The 22,981-nt window shown below is 37.2% G+C and overlaps 1 protein-coding gene across 6 annotated transcripts in view; it reads left to right on the top strand.

The window, feature by feature from the left end:
- The window catches only part of ESR1 (estrogen receptor 1), a 192,893-nt gene that overhangs the window by 66,003 nt on the left and 103,909 nt on the right, over positions 1-22,981 (top strand). For all 6 annotated transcript variants that reach the window (XM_065680586.1, XM_065680585.1, XM_065680588.1 and 3 more), the window contains exon 2: positions 10,054-10,558. In XM_065680586.1, the coding sequence (XP_065536658.1) occupies positions 10,054-10,558 (505 nt within the window). The remainder of the gene's footprint in view (positions 1-10,053; positions 10,559-22,981) is intronic.

Below are 22,981 nucleotides of genomic sequence, written 5' to 3' on the forward strand. Positions count from 1 at the left end.
GGCTCCAGCCTTCCTGGTGCCATTTGTAGTGTCACACATTGGCTCTGGGCTGTAATGTGTCACTAGTCCACATAAATCTGATGATGCCAGGACTATTTGTACTCAGGGGAGGAGAATCAATATAGTGGAGAGTCTACACTACTGTGCATTTTTATTCCTGTCAAGAGGCTTTTCTAAGTATACTTATCCTATTTGAAAGAGTGTGGTAGAAAGAATCATGCAGTATTACTGCCTGAATTAGTTGATATATTACACAGTAGGAGAGGTAGTAACTTCGTATACAAAACAACGTAACCATATTAGTGTTACACTGTCTGGGAAACAGGGGTTAATCATCCAGAGCATAGCATCATGCTAGCAGCAGTCTTTTCATAGTACAGATCTGCCCATTCTCTCTGTTATGTTGTACAAATGATGCATTGCTGAGGCTTTGATTATGGCAAGATCTCAGTTAGGAATTTTTAGGAATAACCCTATCCCTTAGTTACATAATCAGAACTTAAATTTCTCTATATTTCTCCAGGAAAAAAACCCAAACATAAACCACAAACAAACTGAAAAAAATTAAATTAATTTACCACATGTGTGAGAAGTCTGTAGTAGCAGTGTTTGCAGCTTTTAAAGGATCTGCAGCTCTAAACTTACTTCCTTGGAGAAATGGCAGCTAGTTAACATCAACTATGGTTTTCCTGCGATTTCAATATTCTTATCAAATTTCAGTATCGATATTCTTTTATTGGACATTTCTGACACCAGTGATTGATGTTCATTCTTTCTGGTTTTCTAATTTATTACTAATAGCTAATAACTTCTGTGGCTTTTAGAACATTGTGCTAAATGAGCGTGTAGAACTGTGTGTTTCATGTACCCTTTGAAATAGGAAACCTATTGCTCTGATGGGTTTCTGGACTTGTAGGAAAGCCTGTATTGCAAAAGAACCATTGCATTAAATTATTGACTGCTCTGTTTCAGGAAGACCTCCATCTTGTTGCACAAAACAATGAAAATGGTAGAAGAACAAATAAAGATAGGGGAATGCTGAAATAATAAATAACTTTGACCTTTCTTCTTTTTCCTTTTTTTTTTTTTTTTTTTTTTTTGGCATCCAGTTACTTTCTTTGATCTTCCCTGCCTTAAACAAGCTAATATCTGCCAAGAGAGGACAACTGTTACTGAATCACTAAGGTCCTATTTGTTCCGCTTGACAGATGACAATGCATTTTTGTCTTTCTGCAGAAGCACAGAAGTGACTTTTAAAAGCTTTCACCAACAACAAGCCCATTTTTTTTCATTTTATATTTAATGCTATTTGTCTATAGACAAAACTGAAATTGTATTATCTTGTTGCTTATGTTATTATGTTGCTTATGTTGCTTATGATCATTCTGTCAAGAAACAAAGTCTTCAGCAGCTGTAACGTATATTGATGCTTCAGTATACATTATGGGTTTTTTTGTGTTATTTTGCAGTTGCTTACTTTGTAACTCCCTGATTTTTTTGAGCAATTGCTGTTAATGCTTATTCTTTAGATCTGTACAGGTTTCTTGTGTTCGCAGTTGTTGAATGGTTGGACAGCTTGATCAAAAGATTTTATATTTAGAGTTTAGAAAGCAGACTTTATTTCTGTTAAACAATGCAACCTCATAATAGAAGCAGGAGATACTTTATCAGGTCCTTTTTGATTTTGTGAAGAAATAGAGAAACCCTTCCTTTAAGGATGCTATTTTCAGTCACTAGCATAAGCCCGGATATTTAAATCTGGGCTAGTAAGTAAACATTCTTTGTTCTAAGTATACATTGTACTTAACACAACAAGAACCTAATTTCTGGTTGCGCTTTTAGGTGCTCCTGAGTACAAACAACAGTCACTATAGAACTGAGTGTTTAGCATTACATTTTGGTTCAGATTCCATTGGCCATGCTTTTAGGCTTCTTAAGTCACTTTTAAATTTGGATTTCTTCTCTGGAGTAAGGAATACACGTTATATCACAGAAACAGAATTTTGGAAAGCTTGCAAGTTATTCCCAAAGAATAAGATATAACCCCTGTGGCTGTTAATTTTGGACTTCTCTGATTGTTGGAGATGACATGTGCGTGAGGATCAGAGACTTAGGCCTTGATCCAGCAAAGCACTTAAACTCATTTTTGACTTAGCTCATCATGACCAGTTCCACTGAAGACAGTGACAGATTCATATTGTCATAGAAGACATTATTTAGAACTATATATTTAATATAATTCATATCATTTGCTTTCAAATAAAAAATGTAAATGTATCAGAAAATGTTTTATATGGATTCATTTCAAAATCTTCAGGGTCCCACATGTCTTCACTATGACTGTTATGGAAGAAGCAGCTAATTAGCTCCATAATGCACCTTTTAATATAGATGGTATATTTCTGCAACTTAAATGGAATTATATCTTCTGAAGGAACCTTTTACTGAGATTTCTTTCCTAGAAGGGCTGAATTGTTATTAGAATTAAGAAACATATTGTTAATTGGTGATTGAGAATTTTAAAAAAGTAAACAAGAACAGAGAACACAGTTGCCAGTTACAAAGGCCTGGTGAATTACATTAATAACCCTATACCATCTACCACACTTTTTCTATCTAAAATATTGAATTTGCTGTTTCACTTCAGGTCTGCACAGGATGACTGCATCCAGTATTTTCCCTGCTGGACATAATTTTAAAGCACATTTGCTGTCTGACCGTGCTTTCTAGAATATGTGCCAGACAGATGACCAGTGGTAGCAGTGAGCCACTCAGATGTGGCTGTAGTTGTTGCTGCACCAGTGGTGGCAATAACAAGTGAGTTCTTGATATCAGGGAGAGAATACCAATAAATGTATAGCAACACTGATTAGTTAAACAACTGATACCCCTTGTGGGCTTTTCCTTTTGGAACTGAGGTTTGTGAGAAATAGGCCTAGAGGTAAATTGGCACACCTTCCTTGTGTGGCACTGGCAACAGTCCAGTAGCTCTGTGATAATCTCTAATAGGATAGAGAGAAGTTAAGGTACAGAAGAGGACTTGATGTGCTGGCTGCAGATTATTCACAGGTACATGTAACCATGCTTGCAATAGCAGAAAAGATTGATTGATGATGATTAGTGGAATAACTAAAGCAAATCCAGTTCTCTGAAGATGCCCAGAAAATGAGGGGCTTCTGCTGCCAGTAGCTGGTAATAAGAACAGGATGTTGAAACACCAGGACTTTTTTCATCTTGAGGGTTGGAAGGCTCTACAGGGGAATTTGGACAGGTTTTCACACCTCAAATCTTGTAAACAAAACTCACAAGTTCTGTTAAAATCACTGCATAAATGGGATTAAACATGTAGCTAATTTCTGTCTATTTTTGGGAGCTCAGACTTCATAATATTGAATCACTTTGAAGGCGCATCAGCTTAAAGTGAATCTCAATAGATACAAAACTCTCTTCTTAAGATTTTCGAAGTTTTCTTGCCAGGCTGTTTTCAGAATGCTAACTCGTTGTTGTTGGTCACTTAATTCAATTTGTCTTTGATACAAACAGGATAAATGAATATGAACATTGGATATGAAGCTTCAGTTTTGCATTTCAGAGCTCATTCTTGGGTTTAGATGATGCTAGATCCATGAGGAATGGTCTTTTAAGGTGTTGTGATTAAACAGGGAATGTTTCTTAATTTTAAATCATGCTATTGTTGTTTTTCTGCCAGTGAACATCTTTGTTTATAAGGGGTTAACATTCTGTGTATGAGAGAAATGTCTTTTTTTCTCTCTTTCTTTCTGCCTCTGTGAAAACATCTGCTAACTTTGAATCATCAGCATTTGCTAATATCTTTTGAGTTTGTCCAGAGTACTCAGGTATTTTGGCCCATTTTATGTATGTAGTAAGTAATTTATTCTGTATGAGCTGGGCACAATTGTTTAGTCTTATCCTCTCTCATCTTTCTTAGGTACAAAAAATGAAATGCGCAAGCTAGTTATATTGCAGCATGTCTTCTACACCTTTAGCAAAAGGTACATTTCTACATGTTGTTTTCTAATGCTCAATTGAAAAGGCAGATGGTGCTCTATTTTGGTGAAGGAAATTCGGTCTGTACATCTGGGGACTGAAATTCAGTATTATAACTGACACAATAATCTGCATTTAAGCCCATTACTCTTACTCTGCCACAGAAGAGTAATGAAAGGGAAAAACTTTTTGCATCTATACTAGTCTGGACAGTAGCATTCCATTGGGAAATTTTGTGCCCAGTCTAGTCAGGGCTAGAATTTGTGAGAGAAGAGAGCAGTCTCAGATAGGAGAGAGCTTTTAGAAATCTTAACTCTTAAAACACTGCAACTTTTCAAGCGCTGAAAAAATGGGCCAAATGTGGAAGGAATTTCCGAAGAATAGCAAAAGGCAGTTCTGTGACACAGTTTCAGCTCCTTGCCAGATTCATAGCTCCTACTCCAAACCCGTGATTTGCTGCAGCAAAAGTGTTTCTAATTTCAAAAAATGTGTTTCTTGAAGGAAAAAAAAAAAAAAGCAAAACATTTATTTCCAATTGACTCAAATACTTCCAAATGACTCTGAGCTAATCCCTGACACGTACAATTTCCACCTGAGTGTCTAGAACCTGATAATGTCCTAAATAACTCCCATCAAAGTATTAAAATTTAAAGCATCAGATTACTTTATCAAAAACCTAAGATAATTTCGATGTATGTCTTAGATCTTTTCACACAAAGTATAGGTAAAATGAATGTGTATTTAAATGTTGTAGGTTTATATACATATGTGTAGAGCAATAGTATTCCACAGTTCCCTGTTTGGAATAAGAACTGTTTTGAGCAAATATTCTCTAATTCTCCTCTTCCTTTTGACATGTGAAAACAGAAGCTCCCCTTTTAACAGTAAAACAAACATAAAATATGAATTTAGACTTAAAAATCCTGGGCCCAGCTTTTTGGTGCTGTCACTGGTTTTGGTAAGTTATTTGGCGTAGGAGAAAAGAAAAGGGTATCCATCTTTGTATCAACTTATAAAATGTTAAAACTCCTAATAACAGGGTGAAGCACTTAACTTTACAGAGACCCAAGGAATTTTTAAGCATAGACCTTGCTTTGCATAGTAGTATCAAGGGGGGGGGGGGGGGGGGTGGGATTTACAGAAAAGATTTATAAAGCAGTGGGGTAGATGGTGCTGTTCTCCAGCTGTCTATCTTGACAAGCTTCCTCACTGGACTAAACACAACATAATTTTTCTGTAATGTTACAGTGGAATCTTGGAAAAACATAATGTTCCTCCTGTTATGTGCAATAGATACTTCTTTAATTGCAGCAGCTAAAAAAAGCTTCTATCTTTATAGCTGTGGAACCAAAGCGACGAAGTTTATGGTCTCTTACTGTCAGCAGGTTTATGGAAAATTTATAGTATATGTTCTAAGTTCTGAGTTTACCGTTTTTTGTTGGAATGCTTACTAAAACTAGTGCTAAAAAAAAGCCCATTATGGGATTAAGAGTTTTGCTATCTTTAAAGATTCTTATAATTTGAATAGTCTTTGTGGAGTGTTTTTTACTTTCATCTCTTTTTCCCTCAAAGTGCTGTTTTATCTTGGCCAGAAACAAGGCTCTGCTCAGGCTGTTTCTTCCTCCTCTTCTTTTCCCCTTTTTTTTTTTTTTATCCCCATAAACTGAACTTGTTTTGTTATATCATTCTCTGACTGGCTTTCGGGACTTTCAGTTAATAGAAAATTGCTGATACACTCTCAACCCCCAAAACTTCTTCGGGTTTTTTAGATAAGTTAGAGGAATATTTTCTATAATTTTTTGTTATCTATCCTTTTAATATTTTTGTTTCTGAGTCTGTTTTGCTGGTGCCACATTATCTGCAGTCAGTGGAAGGAGGCTTTTTTTAGTTATTATTTTTATTTCTATTAAGCTGCATTTTAGTTTTGAAGTGAAAACACATTCATGTTGTCTGTTATGGTAAGCATCCTGAATTTGTTTCAGTATCCTCCTGTTTGTGGCTGGTAGGGGTGTTGGATTGATGGTCCAGGTGGACCAAACTGCACTATGCATGACTCTGCTTGCTTGAACTGATCACTCCAGTAGCTTGTTAAGGAAGAGAAAAGGAAAAAAGACAGAAATGTAAAAACTAGAAACAAACTGTTCATCAATGAATCGAAATGAACAGAATTTGCCTTTAAAAATGTTTCTTGATATTCTTCAGCTGTAAATGATGCTAATTTAACCACAGAGCCACAGAAATGTGATTTAATTTTAAAGTTACTGCATTTGGTATTTTATTAGTGTAAGTCAGAGTAAATTCATCACTCTGGAAAATCTGAGTTGAGCATTGGAACTCTGACCGATCTAGAAAAGGAAAATAGAAAGGTTGACTTTTATAAAGTGGAACACAGGATTTAAGCAGTCAGTTCTGTTCATTTAATCAGTTCATTTCTCATTTCCATGAGGGTAGTGTCTGAATCATCACTGTTTCAGAAGCTCACCTCTTGATTCAGTCTCACTAAAAATCACTGTGTCTGAAGAAACAATTTCTGCTTTGACCTTCCTTGCCAACATGCCTGTTGTGTTCCTCAGGCACAGTGGACTGTCCTTTCCTGTTTCTTTTTGGTATTAATTAATAGCTATTTTCTCTTTACTTCCTATTTCTTCTGTATTTTAAGGTACCCACACATATCATGTTTGCATAAATCTGGATGGATCAAAACCAACTTTATAATTATTTATAGATTCTTAAAATTCTAAGGTAGATTTTCCATTGACAAGTGTTTGTCTAACACTTCTGTCTAGCACTGGAAATGAAGATGCTGCAGCCAATTCATGTTTCTGTTTACTCTCTGTCATTACTACATGTGATTTAAAAAAAAATACACAGCGAATGAGGCAAGCCCTTCTGTATGAGATCTGCATATTTTTAAAGGCATAAATGATGTGGGATTTAGTGAAGCCAAATTTTTGCATAGATTTTGTGTCCACTGGTAAAAAGTACCAGATATTGTTGTTATAGCCTGTACATGTTTCCATATTGTGCTCATAACATGTAAAGCCTGACATCTAGTAGATGAGTGATGAAATGGGGTGGTGGAGTAAGTCCTGATCTTTAAGCACAAACAGCAAGATTTAGAAACTTAGGTCTAGTTTTTCGGGGGTGGGGGGGTGAGCCTACAAGCAGACACATGTAATGCCATCTCTAAAGCAGGGTGAATTACCAGCATGTGTTAATTTGGAGCAAGCAGAATAGTCGTCACCATGCAGGACAAGAAAAACACCCCTCTGATATTTTGTTGCATTTCATAGCTTTTTTTATATCTGAACAACCTACATATAGTGTGCAGAATCAGAAACTGATTTTTGCAGTATACACAAATAAAATCCAGCTTCTTCCTGGAATTTGGCTTGACTAACCCCTTGCCTCACCCTTGCTCTTTCTTGCTCTCTGGCTCTTCTTCTGCAGAAAAAGTAAGCCAAATATTCCAGGATGCTATCACAGGGATCCACAGCCAGCCCCTAAATTCTTGGTGGCATTCACATTTTTCCTTCTGGCTTGTACCAGAATGTATGCTGCAGGGATAGTGCAGCTATGTACTGCTGAGACCCTTTAGGGGGCAGGACTGTTAACTTTCCATACTGGCTTGTGGAAAGTTGCTCATGGGGTCCCTAGTTAAACCATATGGAGCAGAAGTGATGGTGCTTTTATTTAGCCCTACGCTGTGTTTTAATGCTGTTTGCACATGGTGGAAATTTTAAATATTTGTTTCCCTGAAAACACACTACCCTCCCAAAATAATGAATGAGCTTTTAAAAAACTGCATGCAAGGAGCACTGATGTTGCACAGGACAGACTCAGAAGTTAATTCCATGGTCACTTATATCATCCACCTTCCACATAGCTGTTACTCTGGAGCATTTTGTCACATGTCAATACCGTAATTCTTACATAGCATGAGTGTTAGATAGTGCTTTAAATAAAAAAATTAAAGTCCATCTTGTAGCACACTGCAGAAGGGGATACTTCTTATGTCAAGGAGATTCATTATTTCTTGGATTATGCAGTTTAATGCAAGATGATGCTTTTCCTATGTATTACTGAAGGATGGAATGAAATCTGTAAGAGTGACTGACTTAAACTCGTACCTGCCACTCATTTCAGTGTGTGTAGCCCAGCAGACTGGCTGCTGAGAGCTATGCTTGCTTGCCGTTTTGTGAGCCTCCGCAGACGCACGTTCGCCCACTCTATGCAAACATGCACACACTCTCTTTTTTTCCTCTCACACTGTCTGGCATATTTTCAGAATAACTCTTCGAAGACTTTCTGAACTGCTGGGTATGACAGTCTGATTATTATTTTTTTAGCTGGGGACATGTTTAGTCCAGTGTTATTTAAACAAGCTTATCTTTTCGATCAAAGTCTACAATCTGAAATTTGAACAGGGTAGGGAGGGTGGCTGGCTGGGTGGGTGAGGAAATCTATCAAGTACATATTTATGTGTGTGCTTTCGTCTGAGCTGTGTGCCTGCGGAGGTATGAATGTATATTGCTTCAGAATAACCCTGCTAGTATAAATAACTTTGTCTGCTATAGTGGAAGTTCTGAAAAAATGTTATTATTACTAAAATAAAACCATTTCTAGTAAACGTTTCTTGAAGCTGTTTGTAACCTGCATATTCAGGTTTTCGGTTTCTTGGGGTTTATGAAGGTTGAGCCGAATAACTGTAGAGTTGCTTAAGCATAGACTTTGCTAGTATTCAAAGCATACTAACTGGAGCCCATATATTAATGTGTTTAGAGTTGGCACTAACTTATTTCGCTGACTGAACCACAGACCGCAGCAATAAAGCTAGAGATCTTGAAACAGTTTATGGAGGTTTTCATTTAGCTGGTTCAGGAGAACTGGTTTGTGCAAAGTTACAATTATATGGAATGAGATTGCAAGATGAAGCTTGCATGCCACACCTTTTCATTATGTTCTCTCTCTCCTTTTTTTTTCGTTCTAAATATAACTTTGAGAGGCATTTAAGTTTATTTTAAGGATGATTCCATTTGATTATTTTAGATTAATTTATCTTTGAGTCTTATTTCAAATTTTAAGTTTGCTGAGCGTTTGTTCACAGGACTAGGGAAAAGAATTTCCTGTATTCAATTCCTGTGTCACGCAATCAAATAATTTCTTCCTGACTTTTAGGATCTTCCTGTGGCAAAGCTTGAATGATGCCTTTTTTCATGCTTTTACACCCTAAAATGAAGCAGACAGAAGTTTCTAGGCTAATCTAAAGCTTTTTCTCACTTTTTAATGTTGTTATCACAGTCTAGTAACATCAAGTTGCTATTAATGGCCAAAGTATATCATAAACCTTTTCTTCTACGTAGATATCATGCATCCTTTAATTTTTTTAGTTAGTTTTGTTGACTGAGGCTTGTTACACACACACAGACACATGTGCTTGCACACACACATTCTGCTTTGCCTTATCTCAGTTACAGCATAGTCCTACCCAGGGTCATTACAATGTACACATTACATATTTCTAGCAAACATGAAAATGAATCAAACAAACAGGAGGAGACATAAGCACAGATAGATTGGAGCCTGCTGAGGAAATAAAAGGCAGTAATACTCCTGACAACCGGACTACTCTTCCTGGTTGGATTTAAGTGTTTTTTCCCGTTAGTTGCAGCGGAGCATTGCTAGTCTGAAGTGAAAAATTAAATGACTAGTAAGAATGAAGTAACATTTAGAGGGACAATTATTTGGTATAACTCCAAAACTAATTGTTTCTGAAGTGATGTTTAAACCAATGTCAGTACAAAGCAAGAGTTCCTGGCTTGCAGCCAGCACCTTGTAACACATATTAGCCCAGATGAAGAGTTCCTAAAAGTTAGAGAGAGAGAGAGAGAGGGAGGGAGGAAGAGAGAGAGAATGTGTGTTTTCAGTGCTCCCTCTGCATCTGTTTGTATCCTCCTCCTTGCCGAGATTAGAGGAATACCTGTGTAATGCTGCTTTATCATGATTTCTGCTGAGCCTCTGAATAGGTTCTGGTATTTTTTTTAGGTGGACCGCCAGCTGCCGATCTCGCTGTTGAGAGTAAAAGCAGATATGTTCCTTGCTCACTGCCATTAACACTGACCATGACCCTTCACACCAAAACCTCTGGAGTTACCCTGCTGCACCAGATTCAAGGCACTGAACTGGAGACACTGAGCAGACCTCAGCTGAAGATTCCCCTGGAAAGATCGCTCAGCGAAATGTACGTGGAGACCAGCAAGACAGGAGTTTTTAACTACCCAGAAGGTGCCACTTATGATTTCGGTACTACAGCTCCCGTGTACAGCTCTACCACTCTCAGCTATGCTCCGACTTCTGAATCTTTTGGGTCCAGCAGTCTGGCAGGATTTCACTCACTGAACAGTGTTCAACCAAGCCCAGTGGTGTTCTTGCAAACGGCGCCCCAGCTCTCACCCTTCATCCATCATCACAGCCAACAGGTACCCTATTACCTTGAAAATGAACAGGGCAGCTTTGGGATGAGGGAAGCTGCTGCTCCAGCCTTCTACAGGTAAATATTACAGATAGATAATTTTTCTTGATATTTTAAGCAGATGAACTGGGAGAATTAGAATGTGGAAATCTGCATGCCCTAATCTTTTCTCTTTGTGTAAAGGACCATGTGATTTAATTGAATCATCTATGATATCTAGGTGATAAAAAATATCGTAGAGCAAAGCAAAACTGTAATTCACAGCTCACTGTGACAGTAAGCTGTAAATTTTGAAACCTACAGAAACGAGAAACAAATTGGATAATGAGTGCAAATGTTCCCTGGGAAAACATGAAATCAGAATTGCTTCAAGAATGGCAGATGACCTCCTGTTGTAATATATTAGAATAACTGTCTGAAGTATAGAAAAAAAGACTTCCACCATCACCCATTTCTGGATGTGAGTGGGTGTTCAGCTCTTAGCTGATGGTACGAGTATTTTTCTCCTCTGGCTTCCTTTACAGTGTGAGAAGTGGCTTGTGTAGGAAGTAGTTCAGAAGCACAATATCTTCCTTAATCAAATGGTTAGAGTTGACTTTGTGTCAGTATTTGTCAGTAATCATCTTCATAAGCTATCTATCCTAAGAGCTGTGTACATATTAACCCACACTTTTCATTGGAGTGTGATATATAGTAGCCATAAACTTGGCATGCTGCATTTAAAAAGATAAGATTTTGGGGAGGAGGTTGTCCCTCAGTAGAGGGTGGTGATTTTTTAAGTTCTGTTTTTTTTTTTTTTAATTTTTATTTTATTTTCTTATTTTTTACTTAATTTGTCTAGAATAGAATGATTAAAATATCTTGGGAGGGGGGAATAATTTTCTTTGTTTAAAGTATTTATTTAAAGTTTTTAGAACCTTTACTGTTTTTTTGAAGGAAGTGGTAGAAATAGATAGAACTGTAGCTTCCAAGAAAACATAGTCATACATACCAATATCCACATTGTTAATGTTCATGCAATTTTAATAGCATAGTCTTGCATTAATTTATTACACTGGGCTTCAGTGAATCAAAGTGAACAGTTAGGTGTCATTTTATTTTCCTAAACTCTGTCTCTATCTTTTTATTTGAGAGATATAGGTGAATTTGCTAGAAATGGAATGAATTTGGAAAAGGAAAGCAAGTTATTTTTTCCCTCTTGAAGGCCAGACTCTGGCAGACTTATTTGCAAAATATAATGTGCTACTGTGAGCAGCAGCGTATGTTCTCAAAGACAGGCTAACTCAGCCTAAGAATCTGGTTGCAGAATCTGGTCCAAAAAAACAGATGATGATTACACTTTTTGGAAATGATTAATCAGTTTTGGGGAGCAGATGGAATAAACACTGGTGAAATGCTAGCTAACAGTTATGTCAGACTGTTCAGTACAGTGTTAGCTGAATTGGTTCAAACAAAATGCATTTTAGTGCAACCAAATGCAAAACCTGTAGGAAGAGGGAATACATGTCAGAGTATAAAGATCCTGAATGATTACCAGTGACTTATGAGTGAAACTGACTTTGTGCTAGATTAAAGGAATTTTTTTTACACAAATGTCCAGTGTAAATCTGTGGTGAAAAGTGTGTAACTGACCTTTGATGTGTAAACAGTGGAGTAGTGAGTTCGTGAAGCTGAAATGCACAGGTAGAAAATGCACTATAGTCTGGGTATTTTACTTTAGGAGGAATAAAAGTAAGAATCACCTGGAACTAGAAGTTGAACTATGGAATTAATGTTATTTTATTTTTCAAGAGTCAGTTGAGGGAGACACTTAAAAATACAATTAAAATACTTTTAAAGTTCAGCTACTGGGGCAAATATGTAAGGCCAGTGCTGGATTCCCCATTTCCTGACATTTCTAATGAAGGATGGGTGTCTCCCTTGAAGATGTGCTTTAACCATATGCAATTGGTGATGCTTAATGCAGCAGTAATTAAGTGAGTTTATGATCTTGGATATGCAGGTTGTTTATGTGCATGGAGTGTTATAGAAATGATTTAATGGCCCCTTCCAGCCACAATTCTGTAAACCACATCTGATATGGTGGTAAGAAATGTGTATCAAAGCAATTCCTGTGATTATCTTTTGTTAGCAGGCATAGTACTGTTGTAATTATATTGATAAAAGCTTTATTCTTTTTTTAATTTTCATTTTTCCAAGGTTACATTTCTAAAGTTATTACTCTCACAATTTTAACTATTAGGTCTTTATTCTTGTATTTTGGCACAAATTCAATCACGAATAGTCTGCTAAAAGTAATCTGAATAAGTGTTCAGTGTCTGGAAAATATTTAAGTGTCTAATAAGGGGATTTAAGAATATGTTAACTTAAAAACATTGTAATGCATTAATTCCCAGTTTGCTTTATTTGTTTGGCTAATCTCATTGGTATCAGTTGGATTATGGGACAAAAGAGAGCACGGGGCAGTGTAGTCTGGCAATGAATAGATTGATGCAGGAGATTGGAAGATATCTAAGTACAAAAATGTTGAGTTGCTGGAACAACCTACCAGTAGGAGCAGTAAAGACAAAAATTCTCAAACTTAAAAGCCCTAACACAGCTTAAAATGGATCATGGTCAATTTATTATATGGCTCCCTGCTCCTATATAATGAGTAATGTAACCTAAGACCTGGAAAAACTCCTCTGCAACTCTCATTTACCTTTCCGTGTAACAGAATGGTGCTGTGGCTTGTAAGCCTGAAGTATTTGTGTTGCATCATCCTGTTATACTCCGGATTTGAGATGCAAATGCTGCACTCAGTGATATAAGTGGCTGGAACATTATATTATCATTGTAGGTTGGAGCCTAAATTACAGTATCTTAATATTTGGATAGAAACTTGTTAAAAATTTTCAGTCACAAACCTCAAAATTTACTGTAAGTGATGAAACTTTTAACACCACTTGATTTTGTTAATAAGTATTCAAAATCATGCTCACTCTAGGCACATATGCATTAATTCTGAAGTTATATTTTATGTCATTCAAATAGTGTTTCCTTTTCCAAAAAGCTTTGTCTGTTATTGCAGTGTGATGACAGGCCTCTATATCTAGCTGAAGAGCATAACAATATATAAAGAAAAGAATGATTTTGTAAAGAATTAACTCCCCCTTCCCCTCCCAATCTCTTCCTTTCTGGAGTCCCTAAATCAAGGGACATCAGAATTTGAGAAAAATGAAGGGGCCTATTTAGTTCAAATTGTGCTGTTTTTAATTTGACCCCTTTTATCTCTGACCTTGTGGCTGTTTTTATAGAGAGGCAAACTAAAATACCTTTCTCTTGTCTTACAATGTCTGTATCTTCCAGTGAAAGGGAGAAGACATAGTTAAGTTTTTAATTCTCCTCAAATTTCACTATTATTTTTTCTTGATTATTTTCATACTATTTTTTTTTTTGTTTTATTAAACACCAAGTAATGGTCAATTATTATTACAGGAAATCTTGTACTCATGGATATTGCAGAAAATTAATGGCAAGGTTTCTTTTGTTTTTAACTATTACATTTGAGTTCTGGTCATTTCTGGTTATTTTCTTGTGATTCTTTGGGAAAAACCAAGAAACCTTTCAGTAGGATAATCTATCTCAGTATATTCCTACAAGCAACAGCAAAGATTAATCCTTTTTGTTCTGCCAGTATATGATATTCCTGTGTCAAACCATTGAGTTTGCACTTCTCAGATCTAAAGTAAAACCATGCCTGTACTTCAGGCTCTCTTCAGCCTGTGTTTGTTGCTGCTTCCAAATTTGGCCAAAAAAGGCAGGTAAAAATTGGCTAGCACCTACCGGTTACCTGATGAGGGAGTTGTCTGTCAGTCTGTAGTGAGTGTCAGAAGTGAAGCAAATCAGTGTATAAGCAGAAATGGTGCCTGAAAAATCATTCATTGCTCTCTGAGTTTTAGTGGCTGGTTTGTAAGAATCTCCTAGTACCTCAGGTTCTAGGCTTAGGTTAATATAATAAAGTATTTATTTAGCTTTAGGTCCAATTGTCATACTGAAACTGACTCTAATAATTTTAAACCTGCTGTTCCAACGAATATGATCACAGCTTAAATTTTTAATGCTTGTTAAAATTCAGATATATTGCAAAAGTAGATTGATTCCTTCTCCTGCTGTAATTCATAAATCTGTCAGTCCAAAACCCAGTGAAATAACTCAATATGTAATTTTTTACCTTGTCTGATTAATTATGAATCTTTCTAGCTGTTCATGTTGAGTTCTAAACAAAGAGGATTTTTTACAAATGTTAAAGTTATGTTACAATGAATGCAAACTTGAAAGATAAGTTTTCCTTTTTTTATGTAGTATGAATTATTCCATGAGATGAGGAAGTACTATGTAATGTAGTGTTTTAGGGAGGATTTCTGGCTTTGTTTCATGGGGGTTTTTAAAGTTGTTTTTTTTTTATTTTATTTTTTCTCTAAAGCATCAATCTGTTCTGAGGTCCTCCTTTGAACAATTAAAGTGGTCAGGCAGTCTCTTAAACATTTGGAGTGTTCCTGTTTTCAGAGGTTGTGCTGATATCTCTGACAATTTTATAGCAATAGCTGACTGTAATGAAAGAGACAGGGAAACACGGAGTTGTACTATCTTATGGAAATGTTGAAAAGATAAACCTGTTAAAAGTTCTGAGATACTCACACATTACAATTATGAGGGACTTGTGCAATACAATTTTGTTGCTTCTGCAGCTCTTAGAGAATGCGCTGATGTGGATAGATCCTGCCGCAGGTGTGCTTGCACCATAAAGTCATCAACCCATATTGTTGAAGAGCATGTTTTCTGTGTCTCCATGTGACCCTGAATAAGGCCAGGCACCACTGGAAAGGGGTAAAGGAGCTGTTACGCTTTCTCATTATTCTCCTTTCTTCCAAGGCAAGGAGATACTTCTCACCCACTCTCTCTGAGCTTCCTTTTCAATGTTTTCTTTTTATTGAAGAAAACTTTCTTTAACAGATGATTTTTTGCATAAACCACAGATCAAGGAAATGCTTTATATACCAAGTTGTTGCCATGTAGATTTGAAGCCTGTGGCTAAACCCCATGTTTGTTCAGGTAGCCCATGTGGATGGGGTTTATCTAATTTAATCTATACACCTAGGTCTTTATTCAGTTTTCTACTCCTTAGGCATGTGGTGCCATTTGAAGGCCATAAGGTCAGATGGGTCAAGCAGATATTGACACAGGACTTACTGTGTAACTATATCTTTTTGGAGTAGGAGCTGGATGTCAGTCAGAGTCATCACCTAGAACACCTCAGCTGGCCTACGGCATGGACAACGGCATCAAACCCTCACAGGAGCTCCCTTTATAGTCTGTTGAGGCACAAAAAGAAACACACACATTATCTCTTTTTAAGGTATCCAATTGAGATAAATCAGGTGCATTGGCTCTGAAAGTACGAGTTTCTCTTTCTATACTATAAAAGATGGCTAAAGTGACTCATTCTGGTCTACTGGATGAAGATGGATGCCCAGTGGTGTCCGAGTTCGTGAAATTAATCCCACCCTTACACCTCCTGTTTCTAAAGAGTCAAGTGGTCACCATTTGTAATCTCCCTTCAAACAGATACTGCAATATGTCCCTTTAGAGGAAGATGTGGAATTGACTCTGTTTCATTGGCCTTGATCACTTTTGCTCTAAGGCTATTGACACTGCTGGCCATATCTGCTCTGATAAAGCATTTGTTGTTGGCATCACTTCCTTCAGCAACTGCAAAGTGAACATCAAATGCCAGCATTTCTATTAAACCAACAAGAAAGGCTGATCAAAGCTAAGGCATAACTCCAAACAAGGATAGGGGAAAAGAGTCCTGCAACTGAAGTGCATCCAGTTCTTCTAACAAATGGAGATTTAGGCAATTTTAGTAATTTGATATTGTTGACAATGAAACACTGAAGCTAATCATGAGCTCCCTAGTCTGTCTGCAGGGAGTTTTCTGTTATCTCTTCAGGCATCAGAACTCAGATTTGAGTGGAGATGCTGTCCTTCACCATTCTCATTTAAACTGCTGATTTCATTGCATTCATTATGGGGGGGGGTGGTGTTTGTAAAGTTTGCTGTACAGAGAGAAGTCACATCCGAGGCTGTACACTATCCCTGTGTATTTGGATGGCCTTTTCTGTGAATTGCAAAAGGTCATAACTTGCTGCATCTCATTAGGAACCCTAATCAATGCAACACTGGGCAGGGCAAGGCAAGGCACTTCTGCTTTTCTGCCAAACTCAGATTACAGTTGCTTGGAGAGTTCCTACATCATCTGGCTCAAGATATTTCTTCTTCTGGTACGCATCTAGGAATGTCTGAGGTACTGCTTGCCAAATTTAGCTTACCACATACCTACAGCAGTACCTGTTAGAGACAAGAAGATCATCAATTTGTATGTTAATCTTCTTCCTTGATAAGATATTGATAACAATATTGGATTCAGGAGTGATCTGGGCATTTTATTTTAACCATTTTCTAGTCCTCAGAAAACACAGAGCTTAAATATAACTGGCTAAATATAAATCCTATATGATAGATATACATAACAATTGCAGTGGTTTTCCAATTATTACAGTGACAGTGTTAACTACTGACACAATAGCCAACGTCTGTGTAAATAAGAAAAGATGACTCCCTTTTCCTCAGTGCATGGAAGTCGTTATTAAAAGTAAAAATTAACAGTAAATGTTTAAAGCCAGAATTAACTAAAAGGACTTCTTAAACAAGCAACAGGTGACTAACTGCGACCAGCGATGCATGTAAACACTTCACATCCAGTGGGTGGACTTTCAGTCCACAACTATTCCATCTACAACAGTTCAAGAGTGCAGTCTCTCTTGAAGGAGAGAACATGGGTGGAATTTGTTGCATTCTGGTTTTATGTGCTCCTCTTTCACAGTACTGCTGACTGTCAAAACCTTCAGGACCCATGCAAATAAGGAAGCTGCTTTAAGCAATTTCCTAGGGAAAAGCTTTATTTCTGCTTAGATTTTTTTTTTTTTTTCATGGTCTCATCAACTCATGGTGCAAATGTCCAATTTGATTGCTACTTCTAGTCTTGCCTTCCTCTTATTTCATTACTTGCTATCATGCAGAAACACTCCTTTGGTCACTGCAGCCTACTTCAGTACTTATTTGCTCTGCTAGGACATGACTATGGAAAACTTTCTAGGATGCTACAAAGGGGCATCCTATGTAGGAGTAGGGAAATCTACTGCAACACAGGAAAAGCCTCGGCTCATGCGAAATGAAAAGAGTTAGAAAGATGCTGTGCATAAAGCAGCAGCTGCAGAAGAAGATGCAGGATAAAATTTAGAACCCAAATCTCAAACCACAAGACTGGAAACTCATAATACGGTTTTGAGATAGTCTCCACTGTGGGTTTTACATATAGCCCTGTTAAAAGTGGAATATGTAATGCCTACCACTTTCTTTCTATTTCACTTTTTCTTCTTTTTTTTTTTTTTTCCCTTTTAATGTAGTTCAGGTTTATGAGACAAGATCTATTCATTCATAAATCCACGAAATATTCCAGTTTTTAGAAGCTTACTTTTTTTTTTCTTCAAGTTGATCTGTAAACAGATGGAAGCTTAGAAGTTGCTAACTCTAAAATTATCATTTAATTTCACTGTTGAAGACAAGTACTATAAAATTGGATCTGTGGCAAAAATGAAATGTCACATAATACTTTGTCATCAGTGTTATCAGTTTATAAAGCTGGTAAACATTTTTAGAACATTTATTTTGCTGAGCTATCTTGATCAAGCAGCATTTAGTTATTTTTTAATGACATGTATCAGCTAGTGTCTAAAGAAAATTAATTCAAATAAGTGTTCCCTGCTTTTGCTATTAGTTACAACTTGGACTTGACAGCAAGGTCCCTGTTTCAAATTACATATCACATAATCCTTGTATCCACGAAGCTGTAGCTGTGCAAAGCACAGCATGGCTGAGAGTGTGCACCAAATCTAGATTATCTTTGGAGAGCTAATATGTCAAAGAAAAGCTTTGTTTGCTTTCATTCTGCAGTATAATGGTACTTCTCCTTCAGCCATATCGATAAACACAAGCAAAAAAAGATTTGTATGTTACCAACATATGAGCCACTGTAGCACATTTATTACCTTGAAATAGTTTCACGTGGTTTGGATTATTTCAAATTTTAGGGTTGAAGAGTATTTATAGCTTTGTGTTGCCATGCTGTGAGAAATATAATCCTAATTTTAATCTACAAAGGTATTAATAAGAGAAAAAGCATGACAATTCTGAAAATGGTGGTTTGGCATAATATTAAATACCTGAGAACATTCTAATTAGGTTCATGGAGAAAGGTGGTAAGATAGTAATCCATATAAAATAACACAGCTGAAAGTTTTAATGGCAAAAATACCAGCACCAGTACAATTGTAAAAGGCATGTATTAAGAATGCCTACCAGACATATTGCAGCTTGAGTCAAACTTTCTAAAACAGGTTGCACATTGATAAGTTACTATTTCTTCTTGTTTCAAAAAATGATAATAAAAAAAAAAACAAACCCAAAACCAAACAAAAAGTGGAAATAAATCTGCTTCTACAGAGAAATTTTTAAACACCTCGAAGCAAAACTCCACTTTATTTACACGCAGTTCTAGTAACACTACTTATTGCTAAGTCTGCCTAGTTTCCTCTCTTTTTTAGCTACTTACATTGTTCAGCTTTGTCTCACATTTTCAATGTTAGGTGATTGTCTCAGGTAAACTTTTTTGACAATATTTTGACAAAGAAGGCCATAACTTTATAAGTATCCTGAAGGAAAATGAAAATTTTGCTATACCCATGCAAAAAGAAAAAACAACAACAAACCCTCGCAACCACCTTTTCCGTAGGACAGCCCAAACACCTTTCTATTAGAGATATAGCTCTGATACTTGATAGATGGGGATGTTATCATATTTAAACCTCAAATTTAACCTATGTATTCTTGTAGCAACCTGCTATTCATGGTGGGACGTTTTGTTGCATTTGATAGCTGAATTATGTAAAATTTCATGTGCCATGCATGTTCCATCCTCTCCTAGTGATTATATATTGACTTGATTGTAAAAGCATCCTTCTCTGACAAAATATGTGAGGTTGCTTCATTGCACAGCTGCACACCTTTTCAACAAGACTTTCTCTGCAATTATTACTGTGGGCTGAGGCAAGTTACTGAGAGATGAGAATCACAGAGTGATGCAAGTTTGAAGGGGCCTCTGTAAATTATCTGGTCAACATTCTCATCAAAGCAGGCCTAACTTCAAAGTTAGATCAGGTTGCTCAGGCTCTTATCTAGTTGTGTTTTGTAGATGCCAAGGAGTGGAGACTTCACATCCACACAGGACAATCTGCTACAGTGCTGAACCACTCTCTCTGTTACAAAAACTTTTTCCTAATGTACAATCACAACATTCTTTGCCCAAAGTGTGTCAGATGTCTCTTGTCCTTTCACTGTGTGTCTCCAAGAAACACTGCCTCTGTCTCTTTAAAGTCTCCAATTATGTAGTTGAAGACAGAAATAAAATCCTGCCTTAATCTTCTCTTCAGAAGAATAAACAAATCCAGTTTTTCCAGCATGTCCTCATGTCTTTTGTTCCAGCCCTCTCCTCATCTTGGTGGCTGTCCACTGGACTTACTCCAGTTTGTCAAAGACTCTCTTTAGCTTGGAAGCCCCAGACTGGAAGCAGTCTTACAAGGAGAGAACAAGCCCTGCCCTCAACCTCCTATGTTTTTATTAGTACAGCCCACGATGTGTTTGGCTTTCCTTCTTGCCAGGGCACACTACTGACTCCTGTTCAACTGTCCTCCAGCACCCACAGGTCATCCTCTGCAGAGCTGCTGTCCAGCCCCTTCTGTATTTCTTCAGGCAGCTGTTCCATCCCAGGTGCATGGTTCTGCATTTTCCGGTGTTGAACTTTGTGAGATTCCTATTGGGTCACTTCTCCAGCCTGAGGAGGTCCCTCTGATTGGCAGCTTTGCTTTGCAGCATATATACCATTCTGCATATCCCCATCCCTTCCCAATTTGGTATTGTTCATTAACTTGCTAGGGTGTGCAATTTCTCCCTCCATCCCTATTGATAATTAAATATTCGCCTTGGTATTGACTGCACAGGAGTGCTACTAGTACATAGGCAAATTCGAACTGCTAATAAGAAACCATTGAGACTAGCAGTCCAGTCATTTTCCATTCATCTTATTGTTTGCCTGTACAACCCATATCACACTACACTGGGAATGAGAAAAATGTCTCTCTTCTGCTTCTAGGATCCTGCTTCTTCTGTGTTAGTTCTAAAGAGTTTGGCAAAAATCACACCAGCAAAACATTATTAAAAACTAAGCTGGCAGAATGGGAATATAGAACTAGGAGTAAATAAAGGTGGTCTTGTTGAAGAACAGACTGGGCCCAGTGAAGAAATCTTGTGAATCTGATAAGGCAGATACTTTGAATCTCTGGTGAAGGTGCTGCAGCAGGCTTTTGTGAACTGGCAGACAGAACAAGAATGAAGAGGGAGTGATCTAGTAAGAGAAAACAGATATTGTATAAGACCTAGAAGATTTTGGGGTGGACCAAAAAGGTAAAGATTAAGGAGAGACTCCAGAAGTTTGAACTGGAGATAAAAGTGGAATTTATAGGTGCTCAGGGACTGAGACTTGGACTGGGGCAGGGGCTATGAACAGGACTGAAACAGAGCAAGTACATGTTGCAGAGCACCAGGAAAAAGAAGGCTGACAGGCAGAAGGAGGGAATATGGAGCTGGGCCTATGTAGAACAAGCTTCCCCCCAGTAGATGTATGCAAGTCTTACATTTTATTCCTGTCTATTACAGATTTACCCAGAAGGTAATGGATTAGCCCCAGCTGTTGGTTCATTTTATAGTGGAAGAGGTTGGTAGAGTAGATATGAGCTCCCAACCTTCTGAAACATGAACTGTCACTCAGAAGGACTCAGAGATCATGTTTTGGGTGCTTGTTTAATTTCTTTAAGGCTTTTGTATTTCTAATGCACCTAGAGAAAATATAACGTTTCATCAATAAGAACATAACATCAGCCTTCCCAAAGCTGAAACATGCCAGAATTAATTTATGTGCATATATCTTTTTCTGCTTAATGTCCTAACATGTAAAATGAAGATACTACTGCTTTACCACACAGGACCCCTATGAATAAATATTCATTGGTGTCTGTAAAGCTCCCAGCTGTTATAATAAAGAATGCTACTGAAAATCACATGTGAAAAACAGATTGTTTTTCAGAGCAGGCTTGAATAAGAAAGAAGACATGAGGCTACATATGAGCAAGGGTGAAAACATCCAAAATATTGAGTAGGTGCTCAGTATGAGTATGATTTTGGAAACTGACACTGGTATTAATAAACACAGTATCTGAAATGGAAAAAAAATGGTTTACAGGCTTGCTAAGCACACATGCCCAGCATTTTTATTTCAGACAAAATACAGCATAAGTATATTTTTATTTCAGTCCTTTTATGGAATTTTATGTTCAGCTGCCTTGCACTTATTTATTTCATAGGTAGATGAAGGATAACTGCACAGAAGCAAGGAGTTAATGCACCAGTTTTTCATGTATTTTAGTTTGCTTCTGACATTAACTCTGAGACATGACCCTCAGTTCATTGCACTCCTCACTTAAGATGAAGGATTTTGCTGGTTTCATTTCAGCAAAGCACCAAAGATCTTAATCTTCAGAGTCAGACATGTGTTTCAGTATAAAAATCAGTCCATAAGTAAATATTAAATGCTGTCTGTACCCCTTTTCTATCAATAATACTTAAGAAAATTGCACAGGCCAAGACTGCCTTTCCCAGAAGATCTGAAATGTCACAGTACGGCTAGGACCAGCTTCTTTATTATTTATTAAATGGCAACTTTAGGTATTAATAGCTTCAAGCTGTTTTCATGTATGACCCATTTTATGACTCATACATGCCTTGTTGCCTCTCTAATTCACTTTATTGTCAACAAATGTGGATCTGCCTGGAAATGGCAAGCAACCTGAAAACTGCATTGCCCAAGAGACTGGCCCTGCTTCTGCACTGTCCCTCCAGGTTGTACCAGAGTTAACACCCAGAGAACCAGAGCAAAATAAGTTGTCTTGTTTATTACAGGGGAGATATGGTAAGAAATAAATGAGAACAAGTCTCCAGCGCTCCACTTCATGACTTCTGACTGGAGCCATGTTTAAGTCGCATAACAGTCTAAAATGAACAGAGCAGATTTGATACCAGAACGTCTCCTTTTCCTAGAGAAATTCCTCAAGTCTGTGTCTTCAGGCTACTTGGCCCTTTTCTGATGATATCAAGGGTAAATTTTAAAAAAATAAGTTCTGTCTCCTTTTTGTTTTTGCATCTGCACACATATTTATTCAGGGTTTAGTTGAATTCCATCTGAGAAGTTCAGAAAAATATCTCCTGTCTCCCTAAACAAAACAGAACCCA

This window comes from Lathamus discolor, chromosome 5 (assembly GCF_037157495.1).
Source record: "Lathamus discolor isolate bLatDis1 chromosome 5, bLatDis1.hap1, whole genome shotgun sequence".
NCBI lineage: Eukaryota > Metazoa > Chordata > Aves > Psittaciformes > Psittacidae > Lathamus > Lathamus discolor.